Source organism: Artemia franciscana, chromosome 3 (genome assembly GCF_032884065.1).
Source record: "Artemia franciscana chromosome 3, ASM3288406v1, whole genome shotgun sequence".
NCBI classification, from domain to species: Eukaryota; Metazoa; Arthropoda; class Branchiopoda; order Anostraca; family Artemiidae; genus Artemia; species Artemia franciscana.
In genome coordinates this window covers 23,976,121-23,991,996 of record NC_088865.1, presented here as the reverse complement: position 1 = coordinate 23,991,996, position 15,876 = coordinate 23,976,121, and the positions used below count along the sequence as shown (strand labels likewise).

Genomic DNA, 15,876 nt, shown 5'->3' with positions numbered 1-15,876 from the left:
CCCCCCCCCCAATGATGCTGGATCAGGTTGAGATTTAAAATAAGAGATCTGAGTTACAAGGTCCCTTTAAATATAAAGTTTCATGAAGATCCGATCACTCCTTCGTAAGTTAAAACGTCATATTTTTTTATTTTTCAGAATTTACCCCCCCCCCCCCAATAGAGCGTATCCGTTCCAATTATGTAAATCACGTATCTAATACTTCCGCTTATTTTTCCCACCAGGTTTCGTCCCGATCCCTCCAATATAACCATTTTCCATGATTTTAGGTTCCCCCCAAAACTCCACCCAATGTCACCAGATCCGGTCGTGATTTAAAATAAGAGCTTTGAGACGCGATATCCTTCTAAATATCGAATTTCATTGAGATCTGATCACCCGTTCGTAAGTTAAAAATACCTCATTTTTTCTAATTTTTCAGAATTACCCCCCCCCCCCAACTACCCCAAAGAGAGCGGATCCGTTCCGGTTATGTCAATCCTGTATCTAGGACTTGTGCTTATTTTTCCCATCAAGTTTCATCCCGATACCTCCACTCTAAGTCTTTTCCAAGATTTTAGGTTTCCCCCTCCCAACCCCCCCCCCAATGTTACCAGATCCGGTTGGGATTTAGAATAACAGCTCTGAGACACGATATCCTTCCAAACATCAAATTTCATTAAGATCTGATCAACCGTTCGTAAGTTAAAAATACTTCATTTTTTTCTATTGTTTCCGAATTAACGGCCCCCACCCCCCACCCCCCAGAGATGGTCAAATCGGGAAAATTTCTAATTTAATCTGGTCCAGTCCGTGATACCTGGCCTGATCCTAGCTTACCTGGAAGTGCCTAAAGTAGCAAAACCGGGACCGACAGACCAACAGAATTTGCGATTGCTATATGTCACTTGGTTAATACCAAGTGCCATAAAAAAAAACAATCTTAAGAAAAATGTCATGTCATGTATAGCTGTTAAACGTTCCTTAGGTCAGACCCCCCCCCCTTGGACGGTTTAAGGTTAATCGATATTTTTAATTGTATTTTATATCTTGTCAATATAGTTTGTGCATTTACTGTATTTAGATGGGTTGCAATAATTATATAACTCTATGGGTGTTTGTACATGCTAACAGTTTTTTTTTTCAATTGTTTATGGATTTTTTTTAGTCCCTTGATTGTTTTATTAAGAAAAATTATCACGTATTTTAGCGACAGAGGCTCGCTAGAGCTTAGTAACTATTTTCTGTATTTTGTTCCTTGATTTTACCGCTAATAATTTACTTGTTTCTTCTTCTACTTTTAGAAAAAATTTAGAGACCTGGAAAAGAATATCTACTTCAAATTATGTCGGTTTTTTATTGTCATTCAACATAAAGATTTGGTCAAAGAAATGGGCTTTGTTAGTGATGGTTCTACCTTATTTTTCATGAGATTTACTGAGGGATCCATTTTGGAGACATTTTAGCAAATTCATTTTACAAGGTAGTAGATAGTATGTTAAAAAGCTAGTTATGTTGTAAAGAGGCGCTTAATAACGTTTTAGAGACGATTATGGGACCCTGAGGTCAGGGGTTCGAGTCCTGGTGTCGCTGGTTATTTGGTTTGGGACGGGTGTCAATGGTGTGACTCTGTAAGCTCAGCCAGAGTCAACCCAGCTCTGAATGGGTACCTGGAGAAATCTAGGAAAAAAACAGGAAGCGTTGGATAATTTGCCCCCAGCCACGCATTGCACTCCCCACCGAAGGCATCGAATCAGGAGATTGGTACCTGCGCAACGCAGACCATTGATCAGCATGCGAAAAAAAGTATGGAACTGTGCACCATGTTTTTACAATATAGGTTCTGGCAAATAAACATAGCCAGGCCAGGAAAAGTCAGCTGTATGCAAGGCTTGTGAACTTAATTAAAGGTGTGTCTTCGAATAGTGTTTGCTGTTACTTTAGTGGAAATCAATAGGGCAACAAAATTAGTGGGTAGGGTTGGTAGGAATTTGCGTAGGATAGTACAATATGAGACAGGAGTGAAGCACGGATATAGATATCTCTCAAGTTATTTAGTATTTATTAGAATAGTGTGGAATAAATCATCTGGGAGTAATCAATCCGGACTTGTCCCAGTTAAAGATAGGAACGGGCAACAATTAGTGGTAAGGAAAGAGTTAAAGAGAGATGGGCAGAACATTTTGGGAATGTGCTAAACCGCGATAGAGTCACAGGAAAAGATATAGATGAAAATGGAAAAATTTGCGATACCTTGGATGTGAAGAAAGACTTGTTTTGCGAGGAAGAGTTAGCGACAATACTAACAGGATTAAAAAATAATGAGGCTCCAGGTGCTGATGGTGTGGTAAATGAGTTTCTTAAATACGCTAGTTCTGAGGTTAGAAATACGTTACTGAAGATCTATGTATATAAATTATAAATAAGATTTTCAAAAAAGGGGAAGTACCAAACGATTTTAGGAAAACCTTAATTAAACCACTGTATAAAAAAGGTGATAAGAGTGCGTGTGGTAATTATCGAGTCATTAGTATGGTCTCTGTAGGTGGCAAATTACTTAGTAATATGATACTTTTTAGACTTAGAGATTCTGTAGATAAATTTTTAAGAGAAGAACAGTGCGGTTTTAGAAAAGGTATGAGGATGTGTCGACCAAATTTTCACTTATGTAAATAATTGAGAAGTGCCTGAGTTGTCAAACACCTTTGGTCCTCAGTTTTATATATTATGAGCAAGCGTTCGATTCTGCTAATAGAACAGCTTTATCAAATGTATACCAGGTATACCAGACAAATACATTAAAGTGATTAGTGATATGTACGAGAATAACACTCCTGTGGTTAAGGAAGGAAATGAAATTAGCAGCTGGTTTTGTATTAAATCAGGCAGGTTAAATCAGCAGGGTTGTGTTCTATCCATTTCGTGTTCTATCTCTTTATATAGATCAATTGTATGAACTTTGTGTTAAAGAGCACAGGAAAGGCAATGGGAGACCACGGAATCAAATGGGGAGGAAAAACTCTCTTAGGCTTAGATTATGCTGACGATTTAAGCATCCTAGATGAAAGTGCGGAATAAATGAATGAACTTTTAGAGGTTTTGTGAGTTCAGGATGCTAGAATAGGTTTGAAAATTAATATTAACAAGACCAAGTCACTAAGGCTAGTAATAAATGAAGATGAAAAGGTGACGTTGGGTAACGAAAAGATTGATCAGGTTGACAGCTTCACTTACCTTGGTTGTATTATTAGTAAAGACAGTGGGAGTAGTGAAGAAATTAAAAGTAGAACATGGAAGGCTCAGGCTATTTTTCTTTAGTTAAAAAAAAGTTGGAAGAATATGAAGATAAGTACGCAAACCAAGATTAGAATATTGGAAGCTTCACTGATGACAGTGGTCAAATATGGCTCTGAAGCATGGACGCTCCGAAAAGCGGATGAAGATTTGCTAGATGTTTTCCAGAGAAATTGCCTACGGATTGTTCTGAGCACCTGGCTTACTGACCGTAATTCAAACAGTAGGCTGTACGAAAAATGTGGTTCAATCCCGCTTTCTAGGGCTATAATGAAAGAAATGTTGAGATGGCTAGGGCACGTTCAACGGATGATTGATTGCCAAAGATTGTCCTTTTCGGCCAACTGTCTAAGGCTAAGCGGAAAGCAGGTCGTCCTCGTCTGGGTAGGGAGCTTCCCTGGAGGGTGGAAAGAGAGAGGCTTTGAATAGATTGGGATGGAGGAGCGTGCGCAGCTGTGTTGGCCTCAGGCGACTTGGTGCTGCGGTGAGTTGTTAGTAGTAGTTGTAGTATGGGAGTCACAACGTTGACACTGGATGTATCTAGGATGTGCGTGGTTATTTCGCAGACGATATAGTTTTGATTTTAGATTGAGGTCAGAAGCTACAGAAGACTATGTGTTTGTTACAAGAATATCTGTTAAAGGTTACAGTGATCTGAATTCAGGAAGAGCGGAAACATTAAATTAAAAGAGCGACTTTTAATGGAATTAAATAAAAAAAACAAGTTTTTTTAACTGAAAGTAAGGAGCGACATTAAAACTTAAAACGCACAGAAATTACTTCGTATATGAAAGAGGCTGCTTCCTCATCAACGCCCCGCTCTTTACGCTAAAGTTTGACTCTTTCTCTCAATTCTTCTTTTTAAAACAGTAAAAAACTTTAGCGTAAAGAGCGGGGCGTTGATGAGGAAGCAGCCTCTTTCATATACGAAGTAATTTCTGTGCGTTTTAAGTTTTAATGTCGCTCCTTACTTTCAGTTAAAAAAACTTGTTTTTTTATTTAATTTCTGAACGTGTTTGAATCAATGCATGTTTTGATTTTGGCTCTCCGCAGAGGAATAATCAAAACGAAATTTGCATATTTTTTTTTTTGGCTCAATGGCTTTCTCATAATTTTGATCGAATGATTTTGAGAAAAAAAGAGCGGGGGACGAAGCCTAGTTGCCCCCCGATTTTTTGGTTAATTAAAAAGGCAACTAGAACTTTTAATTTTTTACGAATCTTTTTATTGGTAAAAGATTTACGTAACTTATAAATTAGCTTTGTTTCGAATTTTGTGCGAATAACTTTTCTCAGGTTTCTCCAGTCTAGACAACGTATATATTTGGAGTTTCCATAAAAATCCCAGCTCTTATTTTCAAAATTTTTGCATCGCTGTTTACCACACGTTCACTGACATGACCACCATAGTTTATCTAGAGTAGAGTTATTTACAAAATAAGGTACGGCCACACGTCCCTATAAGAACTTTTGTATTCTCATGTTTTTATTACATATATGAGGGGATTCGCCCCATCGTCAGTACCTCGCTCTTTACACTAAAGCTTAAATTTTATCCCAATTCATTAAGAATGACCCCCTGAATCACAAAAGCCGTAGAATAAGTAGTTGAAATTACTGAAAATACTTTAGCGTAAAGAGCGAGGTATTAGAAGGAGGTGAGCCCCTCATATGGGTAATAATTTCTGTTTGTTTTAAGTTTTATTGCTGTTCCTTGCTTCCAGCTGAACAAGCTTTTTCACTTTTATTTTTTAATTGTTTTTTTTTAAATAATGCTAGTAAATCCTGCTCTCCCTTCATGGAAATTTTCTTCTCCCATTACAAATTCTCGAAAGAAAGTTCCCCCAGCACATCCCCCTCTTCTCAACCCCACCCCCCAAACAAAAAAAAATCCTCCTGAAAACGCCTGTATACTTCCCAATAACCATTACTATATGTAAGCACAGGTCAAAGCTTGTAACTTGTTGCCCCTCCCACGGGGACTGTGGGGGAGTAAGTCGTCCCCAAAGACATAGTTATAAGGTTTTTCGACTATGCTGAATAAAATGGCTATCTCAGAATTTTGATCCGTTGACTTTGGGAAAATAATTAGCGTGGGAGGGGGCCTAGGTGCCCTCCAATTTTTTTGGTCACTTAAAAAGGGCACTAGAACTTTTCATCTCCATTAGAATGAGCCCTCTTGCAACATTCTAGGACAACTGGGTCGATACGATCACCCCTGGGAAAAGGAAAAAAAAACAACAAAAAAAACAAATAAACACGCATCCGTGATCTGCCTTCTGGCAAAAAATGCAAAATTCCACATTTTTGTAGATAGGAGCTCGAAACTTCTACAGTAGGGTTCTCTGATACGCTGAATCTGATGGTGTGATTTTCGTTAAGATTCTATGACTACGCAAATTTTCTCAGGCCCGTAACTTTTGATGGGTAAGACTAAACTTGATGAAACTTATATATTTAAAACCAGCATTAAAATGCGATTCTTTTGATGTATCAAATTGGTATTGGTATCAAAATTCCATTTTTTAGAGTTTTGGTTACTATTGAGCCGGGTCGCTCCTTACTACAGTTCGTTACCACGAACTGTTTGATATTTCTTGTTTTATCATTATTAATTTTTCACTTATTTTTTTTTCATGATTTCCGATTTGAATCACATTTATACAATTCGTTTTGATAAGATTCTGATGCTGCCTTTCTGAGAGCAAGAGTTCCCCAATTTTTATGTTTAAAAAAAAATGCAATATTAATTTAATTTGGATTCTGCTTCTCCATCTTATACAATCTACTTTATTTTTCTTTTTTGCTCATTAAAAGGCTTTGAGTACCCCATGGCTTACAATGTAAATAATTACTTTTTCTTAATACCAGGGAAAAACTTAGTCAAATATTTGGTTAAACTTGCTATGCCCTTCGTAATAAACGCCTAATTGTACGTAATTACCCACTAAATTTAGGGAAGGATTTGTCTGAAGTGCTTGAACCAAAATTTGATTTTTTTTTTTTTTACTTTTGTTGATCTAAACAATGAAAAAACTTCTTTTCAACGCATATTCTAAGTGTTTAAATTATGAGGCGTGGGCCTACCACTGAACATCAGGGTTAAAGCATGTTTTCTATGATATAATCGTCTTTCCCCAAGTTATTTTCTAATGCATATTATTTCTTACAAATAACCCGAAAGATAATATAGTAATAGATACAGAATCAGTAGAAAGACTAGATCTTTGCACATGTTGAACGAAAAAATATATAAGGAATGATATTTTAATAAAAATTGATAATTTGGAAGTTAGTCCAAGAAAAATAAATCTCTAACAAAGCTGCAAAATTCGCTTTTCTCATTTTTCCTTCATTTTGGCCACAATAAAACAAAACAACTCAAGTTTTTTTTTGTAAAACAAAAGCGTATCGATCTCGGTGCGTAGCAGGTTAGAGTACTTATTGTTATTATTGTTTTTTTCGTTGATTTTTTTCGTCAACAAAATTTCGTTCTGAGACGTCTAACTTCATCTGTTCTTCATTACAGAAATATCTTTATACAAAACGAACATTCTGGTTCTAACCTACTATACCTTGAGTTTGGATTAATAATATAATCAATTTCTGACAACAAAAATAACAAACAAATAAAATTATTAGTGAAAAAAATTTGTCGTTAAAATTTTGTCGTGCAATACCAAAATTTATTAACGAACAGTGATAACTCACCAAAACTGCTCTAATAAAATATAGGTTTAAAGATTATTAATTCGATAGGAGGTTCTGAAATGATTTATTGTTAAAAGAAAGCAGAGCAAAAACAAATAAAAATCACAGATGCAATGAGGTATATGGTAAAAACTTTCACAGAAAACAAAACTTAAGCCATCACTAAGTCAATTTAGCCAGCAGGGACAGCCAACACAGCTTGATCCATAAGGACTTGTCTTTTCGTGAAGGATAATAGAGTCACTCAGCTCGAAGTTTGATGGCCGAGCACCAAAATCAGCAATAATCGTCTCGAAGAGAGCATCTAAATAAAAAGAATTGTTGCTAGTAGTAGCAGTAGAAGTTATAGGTCAATTAAGGCAAGCCATTAGACCAACCAAGACGACGTTTTAGTTGTGAAAAAATGTTTATTCGTCTCTTTAACGGGCATTGCACTAAATGTAAGCTAAACAAAAATACAGGTAAAGCCATGCTAACATTGCGTGAACAATTAATGTTAGTTTCTGTAGCTTTAATCTTACCACTTTTATTTGAAAAATGTTTTAACATGGAGCAATGAATCAATTTGACTTTTATTGCAACTGGTCAACATTAAACGAATAAAAGTGTCAATGTGTTATTAGGCGCGTATGATTTCCATGATGGGATGGAAGTCTATTCCATGATGGGATGTTTTGTCAAAACCCGAAAGGAGACAAATTATAAGGGAACACGAGATGGCAAATTTATACTTTTAGAAAGTATAAAAATCGCTTCTGGGCAAATTTTATTTTGAACCCTTAAAGGTACCCCAAAAGATAACTTATTGTATTTTCTATAGTTTTTGAAATATGGTGTAAAATTAAAAACTGGTTAAAAACTAATTAGATATAAAATTAGCTTTTAACTGAGCTCTTAAACAACTCTCTGTGATATTTCAGAAACATGCTAGCAAGAACAAAAAAGACGAAAAACAGGACACATCAATAATGCTACCAATGCAAAAATGCGATTTTTCTTGTTGTTCAAGGGTGGGGATGTAGGTTTCCTGTTTCCAGTTTTCTGCAATGATGATTTCAATGTTGTACCTTTTGTTTTGCTGAGACACCGTTTTCGAAGGGTTTCGAGCTCTTTTTAAAAAGTTTTGACAATTTATTTTCAAAATAACATTTTACTATTAAGCAGTGATGATTCTGGCCTCTCTTGCCTCATGGGGTAAAATATTGAATAGCCCCCTCCCTCCCCCCTGTGTAACCCAAACATTTTTGGACCAAATTTTAACCGAATTTTCATTAAAAAAAAAAAAATTTTGCCTACTGCACCCTCGACTTCATTTTAATAAAAATTAATTTCAAAAACTAAAATATGGTTATAGCCGTTAGATTATTTATTTAAAATTATTAACCCCAAAAAATTATGCCCTCGGTGCAAGTGCCTCTGCTTCCCTAAAACCACCACCTCTGCTATTAAGATTAATCAAAATAAAAAATTATCATTCCTGAATCAGATTCAAATGACACTTTTTTCTCATTAGACAGTTTTTTCAGAAACATATTTTTAATCTTTTCATAACTATGGACTGTTTTGAGCCCATTTTAAAGGCTAAAAAAAATTTGCCCAGAACTGACCATAATATTTGGAAAAGACACAAAAAAGGCCATCAAGCGATGTATTCAATTTCTTCCTTGCTAAATTATATGAAAAAGTACAATTTACAGATGGGAAAATGTGGGGGACCGGTAACGGAAAATACCATTTTTGGGTATTGTCATGATTAAAAAAACCACCCCTGAAATTAATACATGCTTTTGTGTCTGAAAAAATCTTTACTTCCCTTCATTTTCGTGAATTGGATAGTCCTTGGCAACGCTCAAAAATCATTAATAGAGAGACTAGTCCGAGCTCTCTGCCTAGCTGGGAAGCAGGCGACCGTTGAAGCCTGACCCACTCCTATTACATCTCTCTATCATCCCGATGCACAAATACACCCTTAAAGAAAAACAGGAAACAAAGGCCAGAGGCTTCTAAAAATATGTAACTATGATTGACAAAACACTTAGACATTGCAATTTAAATAATTTCAAACGCTGAATTAGTTCTTTTTTTGGATTTTTGTTCAATGCTACTCTTCAGCTTGTTTTGCCACCCCCGCCCAGACATGCCACCCGGGGCAATTGTGCCCTCTTGCTACCCCTTAGATCTGAATAGTAGCAGTAGTAGTAGGAGCAGCAGTTGTAGCAGTAGTAAAAGCAGTGGTAATACTAGAAGTACCACACATAGGCTTTTGGTTAGTTCATCATCCCGCAAAAAAATACCCTATAAGTTTCAAAATAGTATTCCAGGCCGTTCCTGAGATATTTTTGATACACCTTTTTAACAGCCTGCAAGCACATAGTGTGTTTTGATTTAGTTCAACGTCTCTGTCCACATTCCCTGAAAGTTTCAGCCTTAAATCCTTAGCCTTAGTAGTAGTAACATTAGTGGTAATACTAGTAGTAACAGTAGTATTAGTACTAGCAGTAACAGTAGTAGTAGTGGTAGTAGTAGTAAAAGTAATAGTAGTGGTAGTAGCAGTAGTATGCACATAGTATCTTTCATTAGTTCAAAATCCATCTCAACATATTTTGATTTAGTTCATCATCCTCTACACATTTATTGAAGGTTTCATCTTAATGCGATTAGCCTTTGAAATTATTAATAGAAGCAGTAGTATTAGTAGCAGTGAGAGTAGTATTAATAGCAGTAGTACACAAATAGTGGCTTTTGGCTGGTTCAACATCCCCTCAACATGCTCTAAAAGTTTCAACTTAATATTCTAAGCCGTTCCTGAGATATTGCTGATATGCCTTTTTGACAACCTGCAAGAACATGGTGTGATTTAATTTATTTCAACGTCTCCGTCCCCATTCCCTAAAATTTTTAGCCATATAATCTAAGCCTTAGTAGCAGAAATAGTAGTATTAGTTGCAGCAGTAGTAGTTGTAGAAGTAGCATTACAAGTAGTAGTAGTAAACGCAAGGGTAAGCAAATAATACGTTTTTGTTTAGTTGAGCATCCCCCTTAAGATACCCTAAAAGTTTCAAATTGATACCCCAAACCGTTCCTGGGATATTGCTCATACGACCTTTTGACAAACTTTTTGAAAATAATGTGTATCGATTTAGTTCAACATCCCCTGAAATTTACTTTAACACCCTTAGCCTTAGGAGAAGTGGTAGTAGCAGCAGCAGTAACAATTTCCTAAAATTTACTTTAACACCCTTAGCCTTAAGAGAGGTGGTAGTAGCAGCAGCAGTAACAATTTCCTAAAATTTACTTTAACACCCTTAGCCTTAGGAGAAGTGGTAGTAGCAGCAGCAGTAGCAATATCAGTAATAGTAGTATGCATATAGTGCCTTTTGTTTCGCTCAACATCCCCTTCAACAAGCCCTAAGAGTTTTAATGCCCTATGCCATTCTTCAGAAATTGCTAATGCGCCTTTTTGAGGCCTTGCATGCACATAGTAAGCTATGATTTAGCTCGACATCCTCCAAACGTCCCTTAAAAGTTTCACCCTTATAACCTTAGAAGTAACAGTAGCAGTTGTAATGTTATGCAAATAGTACCTTTTGGTTAGTCCACCTCCCCCACCCGTCAACATGCCCTGAAAGTATCAACTTAATACTCCAAGCCATTCTTAAGACATTGCTGATACGCCAATTTAATAATCTGTATCCATATAGTGTGTTTTGACTTAGTTCAACATCTCCCTCAACCTTCCCTGAAAGTTCCACCTAAATACCCTTTGCCACAGTGTTAGCATTAGAATTAGTAGTAGTAACAGTAGTATGAAAATAGTGCAATCTGGTTGGTTCCACATCCCATCAACAAACCCTGAAAGTTCCAACTTAATAACCTAAGCCATTCCTGAGATATTGCAGATACAACCAATTGACAACTTGCATCTTGACATACCCCTCAACATTCCCTGAAAGTTTCAACCTTATAACCAAATCCTTAGTAGTAATAGTATTAATGGTAGTAGTAGTAGTATCAGGATGCACCAATTGCCTTTTGGTTTGTCCCCCCCCCCCCTCTCGAAATGCCAGAAAGTTCCAACTTGGAACTCTAGGATGTTCCTGAGATTTTGATAATATGCGGCTTTGACAACCCACATGCACATAGTGTGTTTTGATTCAGTCCCACTCTCCCCTAGGCATTTCATGGAAGCTTCAGCTTAATACCCTAAGGATTTTGGAGACCCAGGATCAAACATGCACCCTTTCCCGCTAACAATTCCCATATCAAAACAATTGGCAAACTGCATAATTTAGAGCCCTTGCCCCAAGGCACCAAGGGAGGGTACCAAAAAGGAGCGTGGGAGGGGGACTAGTTTCCCTCCAATCACTTTTGACTCTCAAATAAGGGTACTGGACCTTTCATTTTCCAAATGAATGAGCACTTTCTGAAGTTTCTACGATAACTCTCTACATACAAAGTGATGTGATGAAAAATACAATGATTGAAAATTGAAAGCAGCCTACATTTGCATTGAGGTAGTTTCTATTTAAGATTAGGCCCAGAGAAAGATCTATTAACATCAATCATAGACTGAAATATCGTATAAAATATTGATTATGGCCGTGTCAGTATCAATTCAAATTTCAACATTTTCACCAAATTTAGCTGAGCGTGTTTAATAATGGTTGCCCGGATATTATTCTTTATCACATACGTTATTTTTACCACACTAATATCTGTTCAAAACTAATAATAAACCTAATAAAATCATTGAATTCTATGGAATAATCATGAAAATACCAAGTTTTCTCAGGTTTTGTGACGTGTATCGGCATTTTTACAGCCAAAATATGGTTTCATTTGATTTATTTCAACGTCTGATGTGGAAAATCGAACAGTCGAGAGTCTTGACGAAATCTTTTAATCGCTGTTTAAAATCAAACCCCTTTATACAAAAGATAAGAGCGAATTTGGCGAAAAGTGCTTCTTTTTAAATTAAAAGTAATTGTAGAATCAGATGTATTTTAGCCCTTTGATTTCTTATTTCTGACCGCAAATTCTACTGACGATATGTTTTCGCTTTCAAAATTTTCAGGGGAGGGGGGTTCAAACCCCGTAAATTCCCTGGATACGGCCTTGGCTCTAGTCTTGGTTTCTGTAGTCTGTTCTAGTCTTTGCTGACCTTTGACACCAGAAAAGTCATCATCAGCAATAAGCGTAATAGACGAAGTCAATTTCGGAAGACCCCTTACTAGGTGTTTTTTGATTTTCTGTTTTCCCAGTAAGTTTACGAGTTACAGGTGTGAAACCTGTTTTGCAAGAACTACAAAAGACTAAAAGGAGTGAAAATGAAAATCAGCATGTTCCTTGAGGAAGGGAAATTCACAATGTATCTCTTAGCCTTTAATCTAGCAGCCAGGGGGAGGGCTTTACTTCTTCCTTTGTCTTTATTGAAAGTTAAGAGATAAGTGTACAGAATACAGGGTTGGAGGAAATCTTAGAAATTTTTATATTATCAGAAAGTGGCAATGCTCAGTATCGCCTGGATTGTCACCTCCAAGTTTCAGTTATTTTAATGTCAGTTGAAACTATTTTAAATGACAGCATTAAGGTTGCACTTAGAAGAGACCATGGTAAACTAACCGAATGAAAACGACATCAACTAGAAGATAAATTTCCTTACCAACATTCTCCCCCGTCTTGCTAGAAGTTTCAAAATAAGTCGCTCCAATACCTGAAAATAGAGAAAAATACGTCTCTGAAAAAGAGGGTATACACTGTTTGTTAAAGGTAACTACAAAAATACACAGGTCAGCTAAACATCTATCGTTTGATATATCATTCCCCCCGAAGTAGATAAATATTACAAGAATAGTTTGTAACCTGAGGTAATTGACATTTGAGATACTAAACTGTCTTGGTTTGCGGTGAATACTCTGTATACCATTGCATACAAAATAAAATGGCGTATTTTATGCTTTTCTTATAACCTGAGCTAGAAGCGATAATATTTATATAATCATTAGAGGTATATTCTCACTTTCTATCTTATTATTGTAAATACATTACAATCCAGTTCTCAAACTGTGGTACGCGTACCCATTGGGGGGGGGGGGCACACAAATTTTTAGGGGGAACGCGGCAGATCAAAACAAAGTAAAACAACCCTTGAACTCTAGGACTGGCCATTCTATTTATATTTTAGCTATAGTTTATTTAGTACCAGTGACTGAGAAATAGTATCCAAAATGTTTAGTGGGTAAAAAGGGGTCAGTGTCTAAATAAATTTGAGAGCCACTAGTCTACTGTATGATGACGCACTGTGCACTTACGAATACATGCCTACCTCTTAGGAGGAATGACAAACAGGCGAAGATTGGGAAAACAATGCTTTTGCAACTAGAGCTCTGACGAGCAGGTATGTTAGGGAACCTTTAGCCCTGTCCCCTTAAAAAGATCATGGTATTTATTATTTGCATTATCATTTTGCAAAGCCCTGAAATTCTAGAAAAAAAAGCAATTACGAGTGCATAAAATGAGCTGCAGTTGATACACAAGCAATTACGAGTGCATAAAATGAGCTGCAGTTGATACACAGCAGAAAATCAGCCCACTGTGCTATCAAAAGTAAGGCCTTTGAGACTGGGATGCCACATAAATACGCTTTTCATATCTCTTAGAAATTTTATACGACGGAGCGAGGATTTTTAGTAATAAAATGCTATGAGGTCATTTCTTGTGGCGTAATCTCTTTTATTATTTGAAAAAAGTGTTCTAGCTCTATAAATAATCACTAGAATGAAGCTTCTTATAGTAATCCATAACTAAGGGCTTTGAATTGTCACTAGCATAGCCCTTTTTCTAGGAAAAGTAAATATTTTCGTATTTTGTCGCTTTCGGGTCTCATACATGTCGACTATATAATTTCCTAACTTCATAATTTCCATCAAGACAGCATATTCTTTCGGGGAAGCATTTCAACAACAATTCTAATTTTCATGTGCTACTGCCTTTACGATAACTTTAAAATTGATAGAGTTTAGAATCAATCAGTTCGTAGTAACGAACTGTAATAAGGAGCGATTCGGCTCAATAGTAAACGAAAATCTAAAAAACGGAATTTCGATGCTAATAGATACATTAAAAGAATCGGATTTTCATATTGATTTCAAATATAGAAGTTTCATCAAATTTTGTCTTACCCATCATAAGATACGAGCCTGAGAAAATTTGCCTTATTTTGGAAAATAGGGGGAATATCCCCTAAAAGCAATAGTATCTTAATGAAAATCATTCTATCGCATTCAGCGTATCGGAGAACCCCACTGTAGAAATTTGAAGCTCCTATCTACAAAAATGTGAAACTTCGCATTTTTTGCCAGAAGACCGATCACGGTCTTTTAGATTTTTCTTTCTTTTTCCCAGGGGTGATCGTATCGACCCAGTGATCCTAGAATGTCGCGAGAGGGCTAATTCTAACGGAAATGAAAAGTTCTACAACCCTTTTTAAGTGACCAAAAAAATTTGAGGACACCTAGGCTCCCACGGTCATTTCTTCCCCGAAGTCAACGGATCAAAATTTTGAGATAGCCATTTTGTTCAACATAGTCGAAAAATATAATAAGATGTCTTTGGGGACGATTTACTCCCCCATAGTCCCGGGGGAGGGGCTACAAGTTACAAACTTTGACCAGTGTTTACATGCAGCAATGGTTATTGGGAAGTGTACAGACATTTTCAGGGGAATTTCTTGGTTAAGGGAGGGGGAGGGGGTTGAGGGGAGGGAGCTTAGGGAAAAGAATCTTTATTTGGAGGAGTTTGCCATGGGGAAAGAAAAATTCCATGAAGGGGGCACAGGATTTTCTAGCATTATTTAAAAAATAAATAAATAAATATGAATTAATAAAGTTTTTCAACTGAAAGTAAGGAGCAACATTTAAACTTAAAACAAACAGAAATTATTCTGTATATGAAAGGGGTTGTCCCCTCCTCAACGTCCCGCTCTTTACGCCAAAGTTTGACTGTTTGTCACAACTCCACTTTAAAAAAAAAAAAAAAACTTTATCCTAAAGAGCGGGAAGTTGAAGAGGGGATAACCCCTTTCATATACGGAATAATTCCTGTTCGTTTTAAGTTTTAATGTCGCTCCTTACTTGTAGTTAAAAAAAAACTTTTTTTTATTTAATTATATTTAGAACCAGCAGAAGTAATAGATCTTGATGTTATACATACTTTAATCAAAGCTTTGCTTCCTAGCATTTCGGGTCGCTCTTCCCTTACAGTTTGTTACCACAAACCGTCTGGTCCCTGACTGTGTTGAGAGACAACTAAATGTAAGAGAGGATACTATTCCCTTCTCCAACCACGCTTTTTACAATCAAGTCAACATTCGCATAATCATGCTTCCAGAATCAAACAGCCCATCAGAAACATCCCCTCCATATAATTGTTATCCCCTTAGGGGCAACTTAGGTAAAAGCGAATCATAGATCATAGTAACCGGAAATTTAAGACGTTTTTTGAGAAAAAAACCTGTCAAGTGAGGAAGAAGCGAGGAGGTATGTAATATGAAAAATGGATATAGGGGTTGTCATTTCCATAATTTTCAATTTAAGTTCTGCAAAGAAAACTTTCGTCATAGGAATGTCTCCCATGGACGCTGGAAGGGAGGCCAAGAAACAATGGCCCAAGGGAAGCAAGATTGAATTAAAATGTGTATGAATAGAAAAACGAATCACGTTCCCGTTTAGATTTTGGTAAAAACAAAGCTTCTTTTGGAACTTATCCCTCTCTCCGTCCTTGTGAGAAATTTCCTGGTAAACTTCATAATTTTTCCCTCACCAACACTCCACTTTTGTGCCGGTAAGCAAACGAATGTAGTCTATTATATAACACATAAATTTTTGTTCTGCAG

The 15,876-nt window shown here is 36.5% G+C and overlaps 1 protein-coding gene across 1 annotated transcript in view; it reads right to left on the bottom strand.

The window, feature by feature from the left end:
- Positions 1-7,031: 7,031 nt before the first annotated feature.
- LOC136025054 (ras-related protein Rab-24-like) overlaps positions 7,032-15,876 on the bottom strand; it is a 48,106-nt gene continuing 39,261 nt past the window's right edge. The window contains exons 4-5 of the mRNA XM_065700737.1: positions 12,646-12,696; positions 7,032-7,287 (exon numbers count right to left, since the gene is read on the bottom strand). Coding sequence (XP_065556809.1) covers positions 7,151-7,287; positions 12,646-12,696 — 188 coding nt within the window. The 3' untranslated portion in view covers positions 7,032-7,150. The remainder of the gene's footprint in view (positions 7,288-12,645; positions 12,697-15,876) is intronic.